Source organism: Rhinatrema bivittatum, chromosome 6, assembly GCF_901001135.1.
Source record: "Rhinatrema bivittatum chromosome 6, aRhiBiv1.1, whole genome shotgun sequence".
In the NCBI taxonomy this organism is placed as follows: Eukaryota; Metazoa; Chordata; class Amphibia; order Gymnophiona; family Rhinatrematidae; genus Rhinatrema; species Rhinatrema bivittatum.
In genome coordinates this window covers 176,453,835-176,480,091 of record NC_042620.1, presented here as the reverse complement: position 1 = coordinate 176,480,091, position 26,257 = coordinate 176,453,835, and the positions used below count along the sequence as shown (strand labels likewise).

The following is a 26,257-nucleotide window of genomic DNA, read 5'->3' as shown; positions in this document are numbered from 1 at the left end:
ACATTTTCAATAATTAAATAATGCAAGAAATGTAGTTATTTCTCTATATATGAAGAGCTAATAACAGTAAAAATAAACTCACAACGTTGCTGTGCTTTGAGGGAACCTCTGATATGTGACCTTATAGTTCAAACTAAAACCTCAACAGCATGACCTAAAACATCTTAAATATTTTAAATCATATTTCTAAAGTAATCCCTTTGACTCCAAATCCATTTTTTTTAATATAGCCTGCCTAATGAATTATTGATGAGATGGCAAGGAAGAAAACATTGCTGCTGTGATTAAGAATCCTTTGAAGAAAAAAGAAAAATATCTTCAATTGGTTTCTCACAGCAGGAATTAAAAGAATGTGATGATACAAAAGGCAAGAAATGGGGGCACACATATTTGTGACATGACCACAAACCAATTTACAGAGAAGGAAGTACTTATGCAAATAAGAACAGATAAGGCGAAGGGACCCAGTGGAGTACACTCAGGATACTGAAAGAGCTAAAGAAAGCGCTGACTCCTCACAGTTCTGTTTAACTTGTCTTTGGAGAAAGGAGAGATTCCAAGAAGCCGGATGAGAACAGACGTAAGATCTATGCCATAAAGTTTAGCATACCACAAAGACCATTACATAAGAACATAAGAATGGCCTTACTGGATCAGACCGAGGGTCCATCAAGCTCAATATCCTGTTTCCAGCAGTGACCAATCCAGGTCACAAGTACCTAGCAGGAGCCCAAACAGTGGATGGATCCCATGCTGCTAACAACTAGGGATAAGTAGTAGCTTTTCCTAAGTCTGATTAATAACAGTTTATGGATTTCTCCTCCAAGAACTTTCCAAACCTTTTATAAACCCAGCTATGCTAGCTGCCTTTACCGCATCCTCTGGCAATGAATTCTAGAGTTTAATTGTGCATTGAGTGAAAAAGAATTGTCTCCTATTTGTTTAAATGTGCTATTTATTAACTTCATGGAGTGTCCCCCCTAGATTTTGTATTATTTAAAAAAGTAAATAACAGATTCACATTTACACTTTCTATTCCACTCATGATTTTATAGACTTCTATCATATCCCCCCTCAGCCATCTCTTCTCCAAGCTGAACAGCCCTAACCTTTTTAGCCTTTCCTCAAAGGGGAGCTGTTCCATCCCCTTTATCATTTTGGTCATCCTTCTCTGAACTTTTTCCAGTTCAGCTATATCTTTTTTTTGAAATGTGGCAACTAGAATCGCATTGTGAATTCCTTTTTTTATATGTGGATCACTTTGCACTTGTCCACATTAAATTTTATCTGCCATTTGGTTGTCTAACCTCCTAGTCTCGCAAAGTCTTCCTGCAATTTCTCACAATCGTTTGTGATTTCACTACTATGAATAATTTGGTGTCATCTGCAAACTTGATCACCTCTCTCGAAGTTCCCTTTTCCAGATAATTTATAAATATATTAAAAAGCACCGGTCCAAGTACAGATTCCAAAGGCACTCCACTGGTATGGGAAAAAAAAAAACATTGCTTAGCTGAATTCTAGCCTTCTGAGCTTAAAGAGCATGATTTTCCACTGCTTCTTCTTTACCATTATTGTATTGCAGGTAGGTTGCACTTGTTATTATAAAAAGGAAAAATAAAAAACTACTATACAATCCATGTGGAGCTCAGGAGAGTGAAGAGAGCCTTCTGTGCTGCAATAGCAGAGTTTCCCACTTCTCTTCTCTACTGATTTGTGTTTCAGATAAATCCTGTGGTCTCACAATAAAGCGATTATCAGACTCAGCCAATGCCTTCTGCCTTCTTTGGACCTAAGGAGTCAGGTCAGCAGGCAGTAGCAATAAGCTGGCTACAAGGATACAAATTAAACTTTAGCACAGTAAACAGCCTGATTTTTGTCCTGCTTGTTCCTTACATCTCCTATCCTGGGCTGAAAGGGAGACAGTAAGTCTGGTGAAAAGTGAAAAGACTAGAGATGCAGAAGGCTACCAGATCTACCTAATAGGCATGGGAAAAAAGACAAAGAGAGAAGAATGGAGTCAACAATAGAAGTTTAAGTGCAAGAGAGGCAGTTTAAGCAATACAAAAGATGCATAAAGCAAGAAAAAAACCTGATCTTTCATCCTGAGCTATGTGGGAACACTAATGGAAGCTGGAGGGCACAGAAGAGTGTGGAATTTAGTTCATGGGACAGAAAGTAACTATGAAAGGTTGAGGGTGTGTGGGTGTGGGGGGGGGGGGGGGGGGCAGGGCACTGAGTTCAGTGATGTCTATAGGGCTAGGGGACAATGTTCAAGCTCAATGAGGCTCTATACAGCTGGTTGAATTGGCCAGATTGTGCAGCACTTCACACAGAAGAGTGGTCTTGGTGGACACCTAAAGAATGGCCCTACTACAGAAGATGTCCCTGTTTAATAGCTGAACTTTGTCACAGGATCAGTAAATGATAAACTAAATTGCGTGCTATACATGATACCTTTTTTATTAACCCTGAGACGCCTAAAACCTCTACTACCCACAAACGATTTCAGAACTGTACTACAACTCTTAATCTTCGCCAATATTGACTACTGCAACTCCATGTTAATTGATCTGCCCATCACCACCTTATATCCCTTACAAGTCCTACAGAACTCGGTGGCAAGATTGCTGACAGGTAAAAAGGAAATCGACCACATCACGCCCGTTCTGAAGTCATTACACTGGCTCCCGATAAAACAGCAGATCGAATTTAAGGTACTATGTTTACTACACAAGATCATTAAGGGTGAACAAACAGACTGGTTAAATACAGCAATTAGGCTACACGTCCAGAGAGAAACCTTCGTTCTGCTGGTAAAGGCCTTCTAACAATTCCGTCCAAAGAACAGTCCATCTTGTGATGTTCGTAACCAAGCAATTTCCTTAACAGGCCCCAAAATATGGAACACATTACCACTATCCCTTCGAACACAACCAGACCCTAAACTATTTAGGCTAAACCTGAAAACCTGACTTTTCACCTAAGCATTCGAGGAACAACTCCCAGACAGAATTTGAAATATTAACAGGTGTCCAGGCTTCCTGCCCCATAACATTTATAATTATTTTAGCATTGTTTTAAGTTTTAATTTATGTATTTTACTCTGAATTATTGTATTAGCGTATGTTCTACTAACTTGTAAACCATTGTGATGGTCCAAACGAATGATGGTATATAAAATCAATAAAATAAATACATAAATAAATAAATAGAAGTGTATGAAAATTTCAATTTACAATAGGGAAAGGGGGTGAGAGGGTGGATGGGGTGCCTGTTAGTATGTGGTAAAGGACTGGTTAACGCAGCTGCCTATATTATTTGTAATTTCAAAAGACATCACATTTTAAATTTGTCTATCTAAATGGCACAATAACTGCTTATGGGACTTCTGATTTGGGATCCACTATCATGCCTGTCAGTACTGACATGATAATATTATGACGTCTATGTGACAGGCTTGTAAACCTAGGGGTATACATACTAAAGCGGATTCGTGCTAATGCAGACTTTTAACACTAAATAATGACTATGTCAGGCAGCTTATTGAGCTCTAACATTCAGTGCTAACATGTCTCTGTTAAAGTAATACCAATATCCATATTTCTGAGCTAATGAGATGCAAATGTACTAATTACATTTTAATGCAAGATTTGAAATTGCACTTTAAGAAGGTAATTAGCTGCATGAGCCGGGGAAAAGGCTGTGTGTAAAAGTTGCACGCAGACTTTACTCCGCCCTATACAGTTATAAGTTCCCTCTTAAAATGCTCTGGTAATTGCCCTTCAGTGCATGTAAAATAACCCATACAAAGTTACACCTCCACTTTGCAGGGCATAGGTTTGAGGGGTAACTGGTGCGCATACTTTTGAAAATAAAAAAAAGCATGATGCAATTCCCAACTCTGTCCCCCACCCCTCCCCTGGAGCGCCTATTCCCAATGTGCAAACAAATACATGCAAAATGGGATTATGTGCATACTTTTACGCATGCTGAACCCTGTCCAATTTATGAACTGAAATGGCTTTGAAAATGTAACCCTAAATCTCACAAGATTGAATGCATCCTTATTAAAACCTAAAGGTGCAGAGGTGCAGTTAAACATTTTTGCATTAACATAGGTGTCAACCAGGAACTGACTGGGAGCTGGATCTAGGCCCTAACTGGGGGGTGGATACAGAGAACAGGCTGGGGGCTGGAGGACAAGAGCAAGGCCTGGGAAAAGAAAAGGGACTGGATTGGGCAGTGCAAGTCACTGGACAAAGGACAAGACTTGACAAAGGCTAGACTAGGACAAAACAGGCAACAATAAATAGGAAAGTCCAACAGGACATGAGACTGTACAAGGTACCTCTAGTAGGCCTGGAGGCTGCAAGGCAGGACAGAGAAACCCAGGAGGTCACAGAGCAAGGCCAGGAAGTCTGTAAGGCTACAAAGTAGAACAGGGAGCCAAGATAGGCCACAGAGTAAGACAAGAGGCCAAGATAGACCAGAAAGCAAGGTAGAAGGCCAGGGTAGGTCACTAGGCAAGGCAGAATAATCAGACAAGGCAGAAGACCTGGGTAGGCCTCAAGAAAAAGAGGAATAACAAGACAAGGCAGAAGGCCTAGGCAGAATAACAAGGTAAGGCCAGTCTTACCTTGTTATTCTGCCTTGCTTTGTAGCAAGGCAGAATAACAAGGTAAGACTGGCCAGGTCAGAGAGCCAAGGTGACTCAATGAAGAAGCACTGAGAGACTGTACTGGCAGAATTATGTAGGGTTGGGGCTGAGGTATCAGGTGACCAGTACAGAGTTAACTTGTGCAGCTGGGAAAGGTGTTTGCTCAGAACCCCTGGTGCAAGGGAGGCTGTACAGCAGGCAAACTGTAACAATGAGCTCATTAGTTTTCCTGGTTTCAGGCTTCATATAACTGTGACTATAGTTGGCAGAATGAGATGAAACAGTCCTTCTCTAGATGTTTTGGCCATGAAAAGATGGGATAGGAAATATATCAAATTTTCTATCCAGAGGCAACAATGGCAAGATCTAAAAAAATGTCTACCTCATCATCAGGCTACCAAGGGTGATGAGTGCCATAGATTACCTGTATGTAGTGGTGATCCCACCCTCTGACAGGGAAGCAACATTCCGCAATTCAAGAACTTTCATTTTCTGAATTTGTACATGATATCCTGAATGTGGTATCCACTATCCAGGGCCCTGCAATGACTCTTATAGCCTGTGTTATTCTGTCCTCTTCTGGGCAGATATGGTTGAGGATGATAGCTGGTTAAGTACACTTTAAAGATTTAAAATCTTATTTACACCCATTGCTAGTCATGAACATGCCTGTGATACCTCACCATGGTGATAACATTCAGATACATCATGCCTGTGAAGCACCAGCTCACAAGAATACATTCCATTGACAGACACCCAGGTTTAACTTTTACTCTCATGAGGTCTTATTCTGTCTGATATTGTGGCATAATGGGGATCTTTGTGCCTGTTGAGATTTCTTATTTTGTACTGAGACCGTCTTGTTTACCAGTAAAGCCTCTTTTCCCTTGTAATCTTGGAATTAACAAGCAGGTTACAGCTTAACTCCTACTATGTTTTGGAGTTTCCTGCAGCTAGTACTTAACAGGTTAATGTTCTTGTATACCACAAAGTGAGGTTTGGAATGCATATTTTCCTAGTTTCTACAAGGTGGTATAATATTGCAGCATTATGCATTGGTATTGGCTAGGAAGCTGGTGTCTTAGGCTCTCATTGGTTGCACAATATCATCCCCAGGGTGACTTCAGAATTTGCCAGAAAATCTCATCTGTGCCAAGAATCTGTTTTAGCTTGTGTGGACAGCCCTTCCTGACTTCTCCAGGCACTAAGTACAGTGGAATTTTCTAGTTAGAATTTACTGTTTAAATCCTTATTTTACCTTATTATTTGCAAGTTAATTGGTTTTCCTGTTCACTATTCCTGTTTTTGTTAATAAACACTTTAGTTTGTTAGCTTTCTCTGTGCTATACTTAATGATCCCAGTATATTCTGTATGTGCTGCATGGATACATTTCAAGGAACTGTGGGATCTCTGGGCTGTGTGGGGTCTCAATGTCCAGAGAAACCACTAGGGAACAGCTAGCAGACAGGAGCCTATTTGATGGGTGGGAGGTTGCCAGTGTAGGGGCAACTGTGCAGGTGCAGGCAGGCCTAAATAGTACCTGACAGGTCCTTCCGAGAGTCCAATGGGTTAACTTTGAGAGGGTGTTAGGGGTAGTGCTGAAGCATTATGTGACAGACATGTTCTGAGCACATAACTGAAATATAGCCAAACTCCTGTATTGTAATCATATTCTCTCATTTCTTTTATCTAGGTGATGCAGGATATTTACTTATTCATGGGTGTCAACTGTGGTTTCTTCTTCCTGTAAGTCTTCCAAGGATAACTGCAGAGAAAAGTACTAATTTGCCTTTGAAGCACAAGATATTGTATGTTACAGGGGAAGAGCTCAGTAACCCTCAATCCTGTAGACGTATTTTGAGGAGAAGAAGATTTTGCCTGTGGCTAAAGAGGATCGATAAGTATTGATTTGGGAAATCTTAGAACTTAAAAGTTTAGGGCAGAGGTGAAATACTGAAATATATGCTTTAGTATGTATGCCTGAATAAAAAGCAAGTATAAGGTAGGTAATTGTTTAGAGTTTGTGTATGGTGAATAAAAAGCAATCATAAGATAGATAATTGCTTAGAGTTTATCTGTGCCTGAGTAAAAAGCTAGAAAAAGTTCAGTTACTCACTTTGAAAAGATGTTAGAGAACTATGATTGATTTGATTAAGTGCCAATATTTCAGGGGAAGAGCTCAGTAACCCTCAATCTTGCGGGAATATTTATAGGAGAAGAAGATTTTGCTGATGGCTGAAGAAGATTGGCGAGAATTGCTCTGGGAGAGAGGTGAAATAGTGTATGTACTTGAATAAAAAGCAAGCATAAGGTAGGTAATTGTTTAGAGTTTGTGTGTGCCTGAATAAAAAGCAAGCATTAAGTAGGTAATTCTAATGTCTGTTTTTTCCTCCCACCCACCCCTAAGCTCATTCTTTGATTTATAGGCAAGAGACACTTTCACAGTAAAAATCCATCAGGGTTTTATCTAAAAAATAGGACTGCCCCAGCCCTTTTCAAGAATTTAATTATCCCCTTGCAGGTCACTACCTGATTAACAGTGAATAAACCACATAAATCTAAAGGACTCTAATTTAATCATCTCTTCTCCCTTAGAAACCTAGACTTTAGTAAGAACACAACAATATTAAGATGAAGGTAGCAGTCCAGCTGTGAGATGCAGGCCTTCCAGTCTATTGTACTGAGTGTCACATGTATGCCTTTTTTCACTAGAGGTTGTATGTGTGCACCCGGTGCAAAGTGCTCTCGACTTTCAGAGAAGGAGTCTGATCTCTGGAGGCTAGAATGCCAGACCTGGAGGAGCTGAGGCAGACAGAGAGGTATATAGAGGAGACTTTCAGGGTCATAGTAGCCAAGTCCAAACTCCAGTCTGGCATGCCCTGATGCTGACTTGAAAGAAGATGGTCACCTGGTCAGAGAGCATCACCCTGGAGTAGTAAGACGTGATCCTTAGCAAGGACCTGTTCTCCAGGTCATACATTATCCTCATGTACCAGGGCTACTGCCTAGAAGGGAAGGTGTGAGGGAGTATTTAAGAAACTCCCTCAGAACAACTTAAAGGACTGGCCACAGCTATCTGTACCAGTCTTCCTTAAATGCCAACCCAGCAAGGGATTTTAGGCTAGGGTAGATCCGTGCAGACTGGGATAAGAGAGCAGGGTCCAGAGAGATTAGGAGAGTCCCAGGAAAAAGAATGAAGCCTCAGGAAAACATATATAACTGAACTCTAAGTTGCATTGCCATAATTTTGTTATTGACCTGCATGAAACAGCAAGGTTGTTTGGTTTGTTACTTTTCATCAATAAAGACGTATATAACGATTTTTGCCAGATTCCAGCCTGGAGTTGGTTCTCTGGCTATTCCTGACCACATATGATGGTAGGAGCCTGTTCTAAGCAGGAAGCACAGGCAAGAACCCACAGAGCCAAAAAAAAATGTTTTTTGTTTTTCCTTGGAGCCTGGCTGCAGTGACTGCCTAGAAACAGGTTATAGCAGGCCAAGGGGGCTATCCCCGCCTGAAGCAACTAGGGAATACCCAGTTAGTAAGGGCTGGACAGGCCAAAAATGTTTTTTTTGTTTTCTTTTCTCCTATCCCGGAGACTTATCAAGCTTGCGGTTTGCATAGGTGGAGGAGCAAAATGCATGGAGCAGCTGATACAAGTTCGCAGTTCCAGAAAGTCATTCAAAATTTATAGGAACAGTTCATCCAACAATTGGCCCAGCAACAGGGGGTAGTGGCACAAATGTTCAAGTCATGCAAGCTGACATGGGTGAATCCACCACTTCACATTCTGTTAAAGATAAAGGCAGAGGATGCCCCGGAGAAGAGGGATTCAGTTTTGTAAGGAACAGGCAACCCTTTTGGGATGGGGGAGTCTTTTCCAAAAGGATGAGCTCTACCTTAATCAGGGTAGAATCAGGCTGCTGGCATTAACCTTTAAAAAGGAGATAGAGCAGCTTTTAAACTAGAACAAGGTGGAAACCTGACAGTTACTCAGCAGGTGCCTGGTTCGGAGGAATGTATCTTTGAAGGATACTATTGAAACAGGAGAGTTAGGGTATCGTATCAGAGAGGTTCCAATAAAAGCAAAAGTTGTCCATGCGCCTATAAGTAAAGAACCATTTGAGTGAAAAGATTCCATATTATCCCTGGGTAAATGTAACATCAGGATATGCTAGGAAGGTAAAAGTTCCTGAATGGAATAAATGACTGCTTCGTGGAGCAATTGGTTCAGGAAATAAGAGGGGCTGTCATTTTAGATCTAATTCTTAGTGGAACACAGGATCTGGTGTGAGAGGTAATGGTGGTGGGTCCACTTGGCAATAGTGAATATAACATGATCAAATTTGACTTAATGACTGGAAGGGAGACATTAAGTAAATCTACAGTTCTAGCAATAAAATTTCAAAAGGGATACTTGATAAAATGAGGAAAATAGAAAAAAATGAGAGGTGCAGCTACATGGTTAAGAGTGTACAACAGATGTGGATATTGTTTAAAAATACTATCTTAGAAGCCCAGTCCAGATGTATTCCATGCATTAAAAAAGGTGGAAAGAAGGCCAAATGACTGCCAGCATGTTTAAAAGGCAGGTGATAGAGGCTATTTAAATCAAAAGAACTTCCTTCAAAAATTGGAAAAAGGATCCATCTGAAGAAAATAGGATAAATCATAAGCATTGGCAAGTTTAATGTAAAACATTGATAATACAGGCTATGAGAGACTTTGAAAAGAAACTGGTCATACAGGCAAAAACGTATAAAACCTTTGAAATATATATGAAGCAGGAAGGGAGTCAATTGGACCAGTAGATGATTGAGGGGTTAAAGGGGCACTTAGAGACGATAAGGCCATTGTGGAGAGTCTAAATGAATGCTTTGGTATTTACTAATGAGGATATTGGAGAGATACTCATCCCCGAAAAAATTTTCATGGGTGATGAGTCAGATAAACTGAACCAAATCACGATGAAGATGAAAGACGTAGTAGAGCACATTGACAAACTGAAGAGTGGTAAATCACCCAGATCAGACGGTATACACTTCAGGGTTCTGAAAGAACTCAAAAATTAAATTTCAGATCTAATACTAGTAATTTGTAACATATCATTAAAATTGTCCATTGTACCTGAAGACTGGAGAGTGGCCAGTGTAACCCCAATATTTAAAAAGGGCTCTAGGGCTGATCTGGGAAACTATAGACCGGTCCATCCTGACTTCATTCCTGGGAAAAATGTGGAAAATATTCTATAGACCAAAATCATAGAACATATAAATATACATGGTTTAAAGAGACATAGCCAGCATGGATTTACCCAAGGGAAGGCTTGCCTCTCAAATCAGCTACATTTTTTTGAAGGAGTTAATAAATACATGGATAAAGGTGAGTCAGTAGATTTAGGAATTATTCAGAATTCTTAACCATTTCTCAAATAAGGTCAATATGAAAAGGTTGTTAGATCATTTTAGACAGCAAGAGTTTGCTTATTATAGTATTGACCAAGTTAAGACACTGATGAAAAATACAAATAAGAATCAGAACTTACATCTCGAAGGGATATCATCATGTAACATATCACAGGATGTCTTTTCAGGAATATGTGAGATGTGATCCTGAGCATCCATTTTGAGGAAGTGAGTTGGCAACAAGTTGAAGACTTTGGGGCAGATTTTAAAAGGGTTATGCACATATATTATGCGCATAACAGTGAGTACCTGCTTCTGCGCGTGCCGAGCCTATTTGCGCATATGTCCCGGGGCTTGAAAAAAGGGGCTGGGAGTTGAAGGGGTGGGGCGGTCCAGGGGCCGGGGCAGGACTGAGGCCATGGAACAAAGGTTAGTGGGGGGGTTAAGGTAGTGCTGGGGGGTGGGTTAGGTAGGGGAAGGGAGGGGAAGGTGGGCGGGGGGGGGGGGGAAGGGAACAGGGAAAGCCATTGGGGCTTCCCTAGGGCTTGGCGTGTGCAAGTTGCACAAGTGTGCACCCCTTTGCGCGCGCCACCCCTGGATACTATAACATGCGCAACTGCACGCGCAAGTTATAAAATTGGGCGTAGATTTTAAAATTTGGCCCTTTTTGTATAGGCTGAGAAATTCTGTCTTGATTCTTGTCCTCCAGCAGTAAGTTATCTATTAAAGGATGATTTTAAAGGAATTTTCACCACCCTAATAAACATGACCTTGAGTAAGGGGGTAGTCCCCTCTTCTTTGAAGCAATACTTTATTTGTCCTGTTTTTAATAAAAGATTATTGTGTTACAGATGGCCCCTCAGGTTTTAGGCCAATCTCCAATCTTGTAACATTGGGTAAATTGCTGGAGAATGTTGTATATCAGTTTCATGAGTTTCTGTCAATTAATAGTATCTTGCATACCCACCAATGTGGGTTTCGAAAAAAGCACAGCACAGAAACATTATTAGCATCTGTAACTGATTATCTGTTAAAAGAGCTTGATAAACATAACATTGTTATAGCTGTTTTTCTAGATATTTTAACAGTTTATGACACTTTTAACCATGAAATTTTGTTACAGCGCCTAAAAGTATTAGGGATTGGAGGGACGGTCTATCAATAGTTTGTCATTTGTCAGGAAGAGAACAAAAAGTGTTTTTTGAATAAACTTTTTCTAATTGGTATAAATTAAAAGCATGGGGTTCCACAGGGTCAATCTTATCAGCTGTTCTTTTTAATGTTTATGTCTCTCCTCTATGTGCTTTGATTGAGAAGCTGGGGGTTGAGTTTCATGTATATGTAGATTACATTCAGTTATTTTTCCCTGTGAATACCTCATTAACTGTTGTTTTGAATTATATTTCAACTTGTCTCACTATTATTAACTCATGGATGTCTGATAAGCTTCTACTGAATTTAGCGAAAACAGCAGCCTTGTGTATTCATCGTTCTTCCACTGTTCTTCAGATGTGAGTAAGTTATCACTTGCAGTAAATGGAACCCATAATCAATTTGAGAGAGTCATGAGAAACCTTTTTGATATGGATTTCATTTTAGATCACAGATTCAATTTGATTTAAAATCAGACTATTTTAAACTATGGAGATTGCATCATTTTCATCATATAGTGGAATACAATGATTTCAGGACAGTGGTTCAATCCTTTGTCTTCTCTACTGTAGACTATCGTAATTCGTTATACTTGGGCCTTCCCGAGTCCCATGTGCACACATTACAAGTTTTATAAAATTCTGCTACATGTATGATCTTGAGGAGTGCGCCATGGGAACATGTTAGCTCTCTTTTGCAACAGTTACATTGGCCTCCTTTGAAATAACAAATTAAGTTTAAGATCCCTATCTTTAATTTAAAAAGTGGTGAAAATGGACGGTCCATTTTATTTGGATAATTTGATTAGTTTATATGTTCCATCTAGGCACCATTGTTCTCAGGGAAAAGACCTACAAACCATTCTGTCTATTAAATTTGCCCATTTAAGCACTACCAGATTGCAGGCATTTTTCAGGTTTGTATGGGGGAGGGGCACATTTTATTTTTTTAAAATAAAAAACCACCCCAAGCATTACAATTTACTGTAATACACCCCCCCTCCCCCACCATCCCGATCTCTCCCCAAGACTTACTAACATCTCTGATGGTCCAGCGGGGTACTGCAAGGGATTTCTCCCTCCATGCCGTCGGGCTTTCCAGCCTGCCTCGCATCAAAATGGCGCCGATAGCCTTTGACCTACTATGTCACAGGGGCTACCGGTGCCATTGGTCAGCCCCAGTCACATGGCCATCGGCGCCATCTTGTGCTCCTACGATGTGACAGGGGCTGTCCAATGGCACCGGTAGCCCCTGTGATATAGTAAGGGCAAAGGCTATCGGCGCCATTTTGATTACTGGCAGCCGACGGCCCGAGTGCAGGAGATCGCTCGCGGGACCCCCGCTGGACCACCAGGGACTTTTGGCAAGTCTTGGGGGACCATCCTGTCCTCCACAAGACTTGCCAAAAGTCCTTGGTGGTCCAATGGGGATCAAAATTATGTATGGACATTGAATCTTTTCTGCACATTTTCTGCACATTTTCTGCACATTTTCCTGATCTATTTGATATGCTAATTTTTCCACACACATGCTTTTGAAAATTACCATTCTAAAAATAAAAAGGTGAAACTCAAAGAAAGAAATGTTTGTTAGTGTGTCAGAATTTTCAAAATTTTGCCCTAGAATCTATCCTTGAGCTGGAGCAGAAAATTGTGAGGCTGTGCATAAGAACATAAGAAATTGCCATACTGGGTCAGACCAAGTGTCCATCAAGCCCAGCATCCTGTTTCCAACAGTGGCCAATCCAGGCTACAAGTAGCTGGCAAGAACCAAACACTATATAGATCCCATGTGGTGTGCGCATGTTATAAAATCGTGCGTCCATGTGTGCACGCCAGGTAGCGTGCGCATATTTTTAAAATAATCTACCCCTAAGTCGACTTGATTAATAGCAGTTAATGGACTTCTCCTCCAAACATTTATCCAAACATTTTTTAAACCCAGCTACACTAACTGCACTAACCACATCCTCTGGCAACAAATTCCAGAGTTTAATTGTGCGTTGAGTGAAAAGGAATTTTCTCCGATTAGTTTTAAAAGTGCTACTTGCTAACTTCATAGAGTACCCCCTAGTCCTTCTACTATCCAAAAGAGTAAATAACTGATTCACATTTACCCATTCAAGTCTTCATGATTTTATAGACCTCTATCATATCCTCTCTCAGCCGTCTCTTCTACAAGCTGAACAGCCCTAACTTCTTTAGTCTTTCCTCATAGGAGAGTTGTTCCATCCCCTTTATCACGTTGGCCACCCTTCTCTGTACCTTCTCCAGTGCAACTATATCTTTTTTGAGATGTGGCGACCAGAATTGTACACAGTATTCAAGGTGTGGTCTCACCATGGAGCGATACAGAGGCATTATGACATTTTCATTACTATTAACCATTCCCTTCCTAATAAATCCTAACATTCTGTTTGCTTTTTTGACTGCAGCAGCACACTGAGCCGACAATTTCAATGTATTATCCACTATGCCTTAGACCTTCTGCTTTATGTTGTCCGACCTTACGGGAAGGCAGGGACAAGAGCATCCTAAATCTGTCACTGTTTTCACGTGTGCGATACATGTAGCTATGCTTTGATGCAGGCCAGGTCTTGTGAGTGAGGAAGAAACTCCTTTTCTTCCAAGCATGCAGCTATACCAGATGCATCATATTCTAATATGGAATATGGTATGTTAGGAAGAGAGATGGGGCATATCCTTGACACATGCAGACAAGCTACCGTAGGCTGTGAGTTACAGTGAATGCTCTAAGCCTTCCACAGTGTACAGTGAAGGAGGACCCAGTTATAGAAACCAAAACAGGAATATATTTTTATCTACCTTGTCTAGATCCCCCAGGAAATCCAAATGCAAGGCAATGTGACAGGTATGCTAATAGAAGAAATTAAATTAATTTTGTACTTCCCTTTAGGATGCATAACAAGGGACAGGCAGTTCAGGAGCTCTAAAAGCACTGGTGATTTCCTGCCAGGTCACCAACCCAGAAATGTTTTGACCTTGTTTCCTTTTCCCCATTGGGAAGAAGTAGAAGGTGGAGGCCACCACTGGACTTGACCTGGCACCTTTTTCTATCATTTAGAAATTTACCACTGTCTCCAAGTAATATTCCAAGTTAGTTTTGCCCTTCACCTCGCCTCCTTTCATTCAGCTTTGACATATAGCATATGCAAGGAACAAACACATACCAAGCATGAAAAGGATCTCCACGAAGATGTCACTGACACTAGGCGGGCTCCGCGTTGAAACATGGTGGTCATCCCGGGCAATTGTGAAGCAGACATTGTAAGGGACAGTGACAGCTACATAGAAGGTGGCTAGCAGGATAAGCCAGTCCCAGCCAGCTTTGAAAGTGCCATAATGCAGCAAAATGAATCTGGATTTTTGGATTGCAGCTACTTTGTACTCTGGAATGGCAGGCTTCTCCCCAAACACATTCTGTGGGAAACAAACAAAGAAATCAATTAGAACACCACGAATACTGCTGTTGTACTGAGCACAATACAGAGTCACCACTTTATAGAGCACAGTATTATCTATTTTATGATAATTTGTGTACATCAGGTTTTCCCAAGTGTCCTGTGAGAAACAGATAAGAGATGCATATATAGCCTGGCTGCACTTCTATTTATACTTTCCTCATGCCTCACTCAGACATACTAAATGGCTTCCGTTTCCTGGGTTCTGGATTGCAGCTAACAACACATATGAACACTCACAGTGATTGCAGGCCTCTCGTATTGCATGCCTCTCGTTTCTCCCAGCAAGAGTGCTAGGAGTGCTGTCCAAGGGGAAAACTAATGTGTACAGCACACTGAACCCTTGAAAGTTGGCCAAGATGGGTTGCTGAAAAGATCCTAATCTTTACTATAACACGATGCCAATAAGTTAAGGTAACATGAACAATTTATTTACAAAAAATAAAATATAAACAAAGTTAATTGAATGAATCACAATTTTTAAGTGCAGAAAAACAAATTCAGGCGTGATAATTTATCTGAACACTAGGAGGTCCATATTGAAATGCTACTTATCCGGTGGTAAATGTAAAGTAGGAGTTGGTAGTGCTGCATGCGATAGGTATCACATGTTATCGTAGGTCAGTTGCACGGATAATAGCTACACCTCTTGTTTTGGCAGTACGGTCTAAAAAGTTTTTATCGTGGGTGGTATCGTGGGTGGGACCGCAGTATTATCGCAGCGCGTATCATGTGCAATATAAACTCCAAACAATACCAACACACCTACCAGGCATTCCTGGACTAATGAAAACGGCTGTTTTTAGCAGGTCAACTTTCCTAAAAGCACTTTGTGAGTATCAAGTGTACTTGTACATGCTTACTTTATGCCTCACCAGGCTCGCCGCAGATGACAACACGTGGAAGAAGAACAACCTGAACAACAGCCAAGACCACTTCCAAGACATCCAAGGGACGTACCAGCGGCGCAAGTAGAGGCTCTGCTGCTGCAGCCTCAAGCCCCGGCTCAGCAGCCGGCACGAGGGCGGCCACGGCATGGGAGATACAGGGATCGTATCTTTCCTCCATGAACATCCTTGCTGGGCATGCCTGAGGACTTTGTGGTTAGCAGGTATCGCCTCAGCTCTCGGGCAATCTGTGGAATTATATAAAGACATCCAAGGGGATCTGGATCCGGTCACCGCAAGGTCCCGCACCGTGCTGCATGTAGCTGTTACTTTACAGTAAAGGCTCCAGACAAAAACATAAAGGCTCCAGACAGGCCATGTTGAAAGAGTGCACTAAAAGGGGACAGCCTAAGGGCCACAGCAGCAAAATTCTAGTAAAGGCCCCAGACAGTCCATGTTGAAAGAGTGCATTGAAAAAAGACAGGCTAAGGCCACAGTAGCAAAGTTCAACATGTAGGTGTTATATTTTGTAATGATGTGAACCCTGGGCCGCGATGAGAGATTTCTCCACCCACAGGGACGAGCCCTGTGGGCCTCACTGTTGGTAAGCACGGTCTCAGCAGCGTAGGACACAGCTGTATGATAGAGACTTTAATATGAAGGAAGGAACGGCAGAGACCGCAGAGCGGGAGATGCAAATAAGTACAGTTCTGAGCAGTGGGGTATACCCAGGGAGATACCACTGATGTGAAAATCTGATAGTGGCCCACAGAGAGGGGTACGCCAGGAAGTCCCTTCAGATGAGTAGAGATTACCTCAGAAGTGCAGATCTGGTAGCGGCCCGCAGAGTGGGGTACGCCGAGGATGTCTGTACTGAAGATGATGATGATGATGATGATGATAAGACTGAGGTGCAGGAACCCGGAAGTGGATCTTGTAGCTGGTGCGGCAATACCCTGCAGCTCAGGGTATACTGGAACAACTTCTACTGAAGAGGAAACGATAGTGGCCCGAGGCACAGGGTACACCCTAGAGAAGCTTCAGTAAAGCTAGTATCGTTGAAGTCTGTAGTAAAGTACTCACAAGTGGTAGTACCAGGAGAGTGTCCCGAGAAGTGAGTCAGGTAGATATCCAAGGCAGGAAGGCCCTCCGAGGAGCGGATAGCCAGGAACGCGGATGGGCCCCTGAGGAGCGGGTACCCAGAGCGTTCACACGCCAAGCGAGGAATCTGGAACTGGAAGTCCAAGAATGGAGCGGATTCAGCAACGAGGGAACTCCTTGCTAACTCATAGCAGCAGAGGGCTGGTTGGCTTAAGTACAGCAGCGAGTTGACGTCATCCTGAGGGGATGCCTCTGAGTTTCCCCCCATGACGTGTACAAAGGAGGCCCTTGTGTGTGCACGCGTGCGCGCACCTTAGGTGATTCCGGAGACAAGAAGGAGGTCGGCAGCACCCAAGCCATCCCAGGGACGCCGGGGAGGTCGGCGGTGGTTGGCGGAGGCCACGTTCTTCCTAGGATTGACGGGTGCAGGGAAAAAGGAGGTGAGCATGAGAGGTCACAGCCATCTGCGACCGATGGGTGTAACAGTAGACAGCAGGAGAATGACCAAACAGTTCAGCATGTAGGCAGCAGGAGTAGGACCGCAGAGTGCTACATTACCACAGCAGGAGCAGCACAAAACCCAGCAGTAGGGAGGCAGGAGGCCCAAGAGAGCAAGCAGCCTGGAGGCAGGAGGCCCAAGAGGAGACACAGCAGCATGGAGGCAGCACTTGCAGGAGATGAGAAGAGATGACACCCAGCAGCATGGAGCCAGCACTTGCAGGAGATGAGAAGAAATGACACCCCACAGCATGGAACAGGAGATGGGACAGCTTGACAAGAGACAGCAGGGGCAAAGTGTTTGTAGGCTACTTAAATTATGCCATAATAGGCCCAGAGGCTCAAGGACCACTACTTAGTAAGTGTGCTGCTTGAAAATGCTTCACAGAATACCATCCATCGTGCGTGGCAGCACAGCAACTCTGTAGTGAGGACACACTGAGCCGGTTTCTTCCATCTAGACGGCACAGCAACCCCGTAGTGAGGACACGTTGAGCCAGTTTCTTCCATCTAGATGGTACAGCAACTCTGTGAAGAGCCCGTCTCAGTCTTCTTTGAAAAATTGCCTTCTTGGCCCTTAATGGCCATTTTATCCATTATTTTAAGGCCCCTTGCCACATCGTGGCTTCCCACTTGGGGGGGGGGGGCATATCTTTTGGGGGGCCTACCCCTTCTGTGTCTTGAATCTCCAGGAGTGCTGCAGGGTATTGATGCAAGGGATGCAGCTGAAGACTCTGAGGGCTGCTCCGGCATGCGCTGAAGAATTTGCTTCAGCACGTTGGTGAGGATGCTGATGGCTATAACAGTATTTGTATTTTGGGTGCTGGCAGCCATAGTTTGCTGCAGGATCCTATTCTGCTGGTCCACTGATCTTCGCAGGACCCGTATCTCTCCCCGCAAGTGCCTGACTTCACCTGCAGTTGGTTCCAGTCCTGGTTCCAGTCCTGGTGGCGGCATGGGTGCTGCTGGCGGTGTCTGTGATGGTGAGGGTGGCCCTGATGGTGGTGGTGTAGGTGCCGGTGCTGAAGGCGCTGGTGGTATCTGAGGGCGCAACATGGGCATAGGTGGGCTTGTGATGGTGAGTCCGCAGGCTGGCTGGTTCCTGCAAAATGCTTGTCTGAAGGTTGCCAGTCCAGATTCACTGCCTCCATTAATGTCTTCAGATCGAGGTCCACATGAAGTGGGATTCTTGAGCCTAGGAGCTGCAGCAAGACCATCAGCTGTGATTGCTCTGCCTGCTGCTGCTCCTCCCCCCACTGTGCCTCAGCGTCCATCTGTAAGGGCCTCTGTAGCATTGGTATCAGGCGGCTGGTCCCAGGGGCATCCTAGCTGGGTCCTGGGCATTCCTGGCTGGGACCGGCAGCCTGCTGCTCGAGAGCTGTGGAAGCAGAGAAGAAATAAAAAATAAGACTTAAGTACATATGCCAGCAAGTATGGTTTATTTATTTGGCATCAGAGGTGCACTCTGCTTATTTGCAAAGTGAGCATCTTATGCCAAATTATGTGTATACCCATTGCTGTATGCCCATTTATAGGTGAGGTGAACTTGCCAGCTGCAGCTCGTGTGATGTCTAGCCGCTTATCCATGCCCTTGAAAATAACTGGTCCCAGCCTTTCTATGAATCGCTGCTCCATCTCAGTCACTACTATTGGACAGGGGGCCCCTCCTCCAGTCTGCCATTGATACTTGGATCTCAATGCTATCTTTGCCTTGATCTGGGCTTTCACATCCCGGCACCGATGGACGACCTGCTCCCCACTTTTTTGTACTCCACTCTGTTGGCTGATGGCCTGGGCAATGTTTCGCCATATTTGGCCCTTGGCTGCCTTAGAGGTCTTTGCCGCATGGCTCCCAAACAACATGGCATAATGCTGCAGGACATCAGCGATGAGAAGCTCATTCTCTGCCACACTAAACCTTATGGCACTCTGATGCTGCCGTGGTGCCGCCTGGCTGCCTGAAGGGGGTACCATTTCCTTTCCCGGAGAAGAATTTTCCTTTCCTTCACTCTCTGTCCTGCTCTCCTCTCCCCTCCCTTCCTCCCTCCACACCTCACCCTGGCCTATCCACTCCCTTCTTTTCTGCCCTCTCTCTCTATCCCTATGCTGCCCTACTCCTCCTTCCCCTACCCACACTCTCCTATCCCTTTACTCTTGCTTCTCTCTACTTCTCCCCCTGTCCCAACTCCTACTCCTCCTTCCCCTGGCTCTCCCACCCTCATCCTCCCACTCCCTTTGCCCCCTCCTCCCACTACTATCCTCATGGCTCTTCTCTCCTCTCTTTCCAGGCCTGTCACGCTCCATCCTCTCAGCACACATACACACACACACCACACACACACTTCTCACCACTCACACAGACACACACTCCTCCTCTGCTCCTCCTCATCAGCTCCACACAAAAAGACAAACTGGACTTTCAAACTTTCACTCCAACAAATATCATAAAAGACAAAGGTTAAGGGAAACAGATGACTACAGAAAACAAAACAACTCACGCAGCAATCGCAAAGAACTACTCCAAAACTCCTCTACCAACACTAACCTCCTCTCTTCTCACTCCAACACCCGACACACCCTCAAAGAAGCAGGTGCAGGAAGTCAGCATTTATACAGGTGAAAAATAACACGCTGCGTGATAACACAACGCGCATCGCGATCATGCACCGCTGCGCGCATTATTTAGCTGTGTGATGCAGCAGGCCGGCAATTTGAATAGACCTACCCCTTTTGTTTATCACGCGCGATAAACAAAGCATTTTGATGAATCTAGGCCTTAGCCAGATAAGCAGCAATATTTAGACTTATCCAGTCATGAAAAAATAAAGTTAGTCAAATATTTATTAACCTGTATTTGCATGCATTCAAATAGACTAACCAGGCAGCCACACTACTTTATAGCAGTAAACTGTGTTTAATAATGAGTTTATGTTGTGGCATTTGAGGTCAGCTGGACTCAAGGATGTGCAAAGCATTATTAACCTCATTGTGCTTTTAAAGAAGTCACTTTGGTGACATAGGTATCCTATAGAAAATGGCAGAGAAAATGCCCAGAGCAAGCTCGGGCTATATGTCAAAATGAAGCTAAAAATGCAAGCTAACACTTTAGTCATAAACCAAGCTCATTTGCATACTTTCACAACACTTATTCAGCCCTGCTCCATAGCAATTATGCACACATAATGAAATCTGCTTTTTACGGTGAAAAATGCTAATTGCTTAGCAAGCTGAAAAGAATGAGGATCTGCTGGCATGCAAGGTCAGCAGCATATGTCAAAATGTAAACCCTCGCCACTCTATAATTCTTTATTCTTCATGCTTCACTAAACGCTGGCCCATTCAGGTGCACAATAAGCTGTGTCCCCTCCTCAATATAATTCTTTATTCTTCATGCTTCACTAAACGCTGACCCATTCAGGTGCAAAATATGCTGTATCTCCTCTATTTGAGGAACAAACTACTGAACCAATTTGCCTGCAGTATTTGGCTCAGAAGAGGTTGCTGTTGTTGCCTGTCCCTTCAAACATACAGTTAGAAAGATTCTGAAAGAGAACTGATTGCACCTATGCTAAAGAACGTTTGCCTGATGAGTTACAGCAAAAGATTATCTACAGTTTAGGAAGATAATCAAGGCATGGTTGTTCCACACAGCATACCTGGAGAATAGTCAAATGGTTAGCTTGATGGCCAGTGTGGAGTTTGTTTTGATTTATGACTGGGTTGGGCAGAGCATGGGGTCAATTGTATTTTATTATTTGAAAATGAATTAAAGTGTGACCCACGCTACAGGGTGCATACTGATTCCCTAAGCCTAAGGAGGGGGACAACATTGTAGAAGAAAATAAAACAATTATATATATATTCCTGGGTTCAGCCTTCAAGGGCCTGGATGAAGTCCCAGCTCCTATACCCTACCTTGGTTCACTTATCAAGTCTTCGTTATAAGTATCAGTAAACATGATTTGAGTGTATACGCAACTGAAACCAGGTTTAATGATAATTAGTGATGAGGCAGGGGGGAATTTATGAATAAAGGAAATTAGACAGTTGATATAATGGACCCAAACATAGCAGGTCAATTAATAGTGAAATATTTACCAATACTAGTCCATATGTATAAGAGTTAGAACAACAGTAAATCGAGCAAAGGCAACTTTTCAAAGCATTTCAGCGGTACTTTTTGTTAGCAAGGAAAATGGTGGTCAAGGCTACAAATCTGCTTAAACTTTAATCTCCCCACCTTTAAACAGTCACTCTGCTGTATCGTGCACCCTGGATGGCAACCAAGAGTGAAAAACCAGAAAAGGGGAAACAAGAAAAAAAAACCCCAAACTAACATGAATAAGGCCACTAACCTGCAGGAAATCCCATGAGTTAGTATATTGACCCTAAGTTTGTTGGTGAATCATTTTATAATTATATTATTACTTAATTAATATATTGCATGTAATGAAAGCATCCAAGGGGTTTATAGTTAAAATTACATACATAATTGTGAAGCATAAAAGCAAGAGTCATAAAATATCATTAAATGAATACAAAGCATAGATGAACAAATAGAGTAAAGTAAACACATCTGTAAAAGAACTGTATTGTAATATCCTGTTACTACTAAACTAAAACTTAAAGCATAATAATAGCAGGAAAAGAAATATTATAAAGTCTATACAAATCATAAATAAACACACAGAACATAAAACAGAACAATTATACAGTGATCCTAATACTGCTAAAGCAACAGAGCAATTGTCGTTCCTATTTTCTTCTGAAATGAAGGAACTGATGAATTGTAGGAACAGGATAAAGGTCTTTGGAATGTTGTAGAGGGGTATTCCTTGGGAAGTGGACGGATTGTCTATTTTGGAACACTTTTTGGGATATAGTGGGGTTGGGGTGGGTGGATGTTGTTGATGGCTACCATAACTTATTTTGGATTGCTTTTAGGGTGTATTAGGTTGAGTAGGGTGATTTGAGATGGGGGACGAAGGATGGATGTTGATTTATGTTGATTTGTTGATTTTATGTAAGTCACTTCAATGTTTACAAAAAGTGGGTATTAAATGTGATAAATTTAAAAATGTCCTCTGAGGATTTAATTTAATTGAACGTTTTCATGAGAGGGGTTTCATTTCTTCCTTCCCCTCACCCCCCAAATTTGTGTGGCAGAATACTGTGGCAAAATACAGTGTTTAAGTGTTAATTTTTATTCCTTGTTTTGCCCTCGTTTCCACTGTGAAAACTCCTTCCTTTAAAGACTTTGAAATGAACATGTAGGTGGAGTCCTCTGATCATGCAGTGTTCTGTTCTTCTGTTAGCAAGGACTGAAAGAGTTAACCCTACTACTTTGGCCTACCATTTTTTAAGATGTGAGATTTGCATCTAAATTAAATATTATTTTTTCAAGAAACCTCTGATGCAGGCAATTAGTTTCCCAAAACATTGCAGTGTTGGGCGTTTGGAAGAAGCCAGCAGGTTATTTGAAAATAGCCAGCAAGGTTTCATGCTGTTTGGACTCCTCCATATACTGTATAAGGAATGCGGATTAGGTGGATGACTTATGAGGAGAGATTGAAGAACCTAAATATGTATATTCTGGAGGAGAGGAGGAGCAGGGGTGATATGATACAGACTTTCAGATATTTGAAAGATTTTAATGATCCATGGTCAACAACAAACCTTTTCCTTTGGAAAAAAATCTGTAGAACTAGGGGTCACGATTTGAAACTCCAGGGAGGAAGACTTAGAACCAATGTCAGGAAGTATTTCTTCATGGAGAGGGTGGTGGATGCCTGGAATGCCCTTCTGGAGGAAGTGGTGAAGACTAAAACTGTGAAGGATTTCAAAGGGGCAAGGGATAAACACTGTGGGGCGGATTTTAAAAGGTCTGCACGCGTAAATCCTTCTGGATTTACGCGCACTGGCGCGCCTATTTTTCATAGGCACGCGCAGAACCCCGGGACTCGCGTAAGTCCCGGGGCTTTCTAAAAGGGGCGGGGAGGGGGCAGGGAGGGGGAGTGTCGGGGGCGTTCCCGAAACGACGTGGCGTTTCGGGGGCGTGCCGCAACATTTCGGGGGCGAGCCTGGGGGCGTGGTGCCGGCCCGGGGGCGTGGTCGAGGCCTCCGGACCAGCCCCCGGGTCGGGTGACGGCGTGCCAGCAGCCCGCTGGCGCGCGCAGATTTACGTCTGCTTTTAGCAGGCGTAAATCTGCCAACAAAGGTAAGGGGGGGGGGTTTAGATAGGGCCGGGGGGGTGGGTTAGGTAGGGGAAGGGAGGGCGAAGGAAAGTTCCCTCCGAGGCCGCTCCGAAATTGGAGCAGCCTCGGAGGGAACAGGCAGCGCGCGCTGGGCTCGGCGCGCGCAGGTTGCACAAATGTGCACCCCCTTGCGCACGCTGACCCTGGATTTTATAAGATACGCGCGGCTACGCGCGTATCTTATAAAATCCAGCGTACTTTTGTTCGCGCCTGGTGCACGAACAAAAGTACGTGATCGCGCAAATTTTTAAAATCTACCCCTGTAGATCCATAAAGGCTAGAAGATGGGAATGAAGAGAAGAGCCATGGGGTGGCTTTCTGGAATGGTAGCTACTACCTGGTGACTACTACCCTACTACCCTTACTCAATAAGCTTTCACATGGTTAATGCAACTCAACATTGCTCTCTGCTTCAACGGCAAGGGGAAATGTGGAAAAGAGGATTTGCATTCAGACAACAACAAACAAGGACTGAACTATACAGTCTGGGTAAACAAATAAGCGTGGGGGAAGCTTGCTTATTGTGACAGTTACTTACTACCCTAAAACAATTAAGCCTGATACTTCACTTTGAATGCATATACAGTGTTGCTCTCTGCTTCAATGGCAGGGGGAAATGTGGAAAAGAGGATTTTCAAACAACATCCAACAAGGCATTGATCTGTGCAGTCTGGGTAAACAAGCATCAGGGTAACTTGTTTGATGCGGCGGTTACTACCCTTAACCAGTAAGCCTTATGATTCATCTTTGATGCAACTCCAACATTACTCTCTGCATCAACGGCAGGGGGTGGCAGGAAATTTGAATCAAACAGTTACCAAATGGGGCCTGAACTTGGTGGTTGAGGAAACAGATAAGTATGGGAAAATAAGTGTGGGAGCTTTCTGGGCAGACTAGATGGGCCGTTTGGTCTTTTTCTGCCATCATTTCTATGTTTCTATGTTTCTATGTGATGCATATAGGGAAAAATAATCCATGTTGTAGTTACACAACGTTAGGTTCCATATTAGGAGCTACCACCCAGGAAAAAGATCTAGGTGTCATAGTGGATAATACATTGAAATTGTCGGCTCAGTGTCCTGCAGCTATCAAAATAGCAAACAGAATGTTAGGAATTATTAGGAAAGGAATTGTGAATAAAATGGTAAATGTCATAATGCCTCTGTATCGCTTCATGGTGAGACCTCATTTTGAGTACTGTGTACAATTCGGGTTGCCGCATCTCAAAAAAGATATAGTTGCGATAGAGAAGGTACAGACAAGGTCAACCTGAGGAAAGGCTAAAAAGATTAGGGCTGTTCAGCTTGGAAAAGAGACGGCTGAGAGGGGATATGAAAAAGGTCTTTAAAATCATGAGAGGTCTAGATTGGGTATATGTGAATCAGTTATTTACTCTTTTGGAAAATAGAAGGACCAGGGGGCACTCCTTGAAGTTAGCAAGTAGCACATTTAAAATTAATTGGAGAAAATTCTTTTTTACTCAACACACAATTAAGCTCTGGAATTTGTTGTGGTTAGTGCAGTTAGTGTAGCTGGGTTTAAAAAAAGGTTTGGATAAGTTCTTGGAGGAGAAGTCCATTAACTGCTATTAATCAAATTGACTTAGGTGTAGATTTTAAAACATGCACGTGTGCATCTATGTGCGTGCGGTTCCCGGAGCACACACATGGAAGTGCTGATTTTATAACATGCACACTTTGCCATGCGCATGTTATAAATATGAGGCCTGCATGCACGTGCATACCCGATTTTGTATCGGCACATGGGCAGGAGGGTAAATTTTGTAAAGCTCGTGCAGTGACGTAATCGGGCCTTTGCCCAGTTTCCTCCCAGTCCACTCCACTTAAGGAGTGGAATAGGAGGGAACTTCCCTACCCCTCTACCTAACCTTCCTCCCTTGTCCCCGCTCGACCCTGACCCCTAAATCTACCCTACCTATCATTTTTTTGTTTTTTTTTAAACTTGCTTCCTCCTCGGGATAGCACAAAACGGCGCTGTGCTGGCTGGCCCCCACCCCACCCCACCCTCGGCCCACCCAGACCCCACCGTGGCCCATCCCTTTTTAATGGCCCAGCACTTCTGCATGTACTGGGAGATATGAGCTTGGCCGGGATGTTTCTAAAATGCACTTGGCGCGTGCACGGCCCAGCCACACGCATACCTCCTGGTTTTTGTGCACACTGGGCTTTGAAAATTTGGGCTTTAAAGAACTGCTACTGCTATTACTGGCAGCAGTAGCATGGGATCTTCTTGGTGTTTGGGTAATTGCCAGGTACTTGCAGTCTGGATTGGCCACTGTTGGAAACAGGATGCTGGGCTTGATGGACCCTTGGTCTGAACCAGTATGGCAATTTCTTATGTTCCTAGGGGACCATATATGCAGGTGCAGGCAAGGCCTGTATAGTGCTTGTCAGGTCCCTCAAGTGGTCAAGGATTTAACCCCTGATGAGTGTTAGGGGTAGCACTCAGGAAGTACATGACAGACTTATTAGCTGTTTTCTATGGGAAATTAGTCTCTGGACCCTGGTATTGTGCCTCTGCTGGTAGTACTGCTAACAATATGGAAAAAGAAATAAAAATTCAAACTTTTGAAGGCTTTACAATGGGGACTTCCAGCAGATATGGTATTTCAGGGCTTGCAGTACGGTCTCGGTTTCGCACTTCAGAATTCGTTTGGGAGCTGAGCTTTACAAGTTAACAAAGTTTCTACAATTGGAGATTGAATAAAAAGCAAGATGGGATGTGCAGAGCATCTAAAAGGGGATTCATTGCTCCAAGTCCTAGAATGGAGCAGAATGAATAAACTGCTGTGTGAGT

At 43.2% G+C, this 26,257-nt stretch overlaps 1 protein-coding gene across 1 annotated transcript in view; it reads right to left on the bottom strand.

The window, feature by feature from the left end:
* Positions 1-26,257, bottom strand: part of LOC115093843 (potassium voltage-gated channel subfamily H member 8-like) — a 783,142-nt gene that overhangs the window by 367,089 nt on the left and 389,796 nt on the right. The window contains exon 4 of the mRNA XM_029606179.1: positions 14,410-14,659. Coding sequence (XP_029462039.1) covers positions 14,410-14,659 — 250 coding nt within the window. The remainder of the gene's footprint in view (positions 1-14,409; positions 14,660-26,257) is intronic.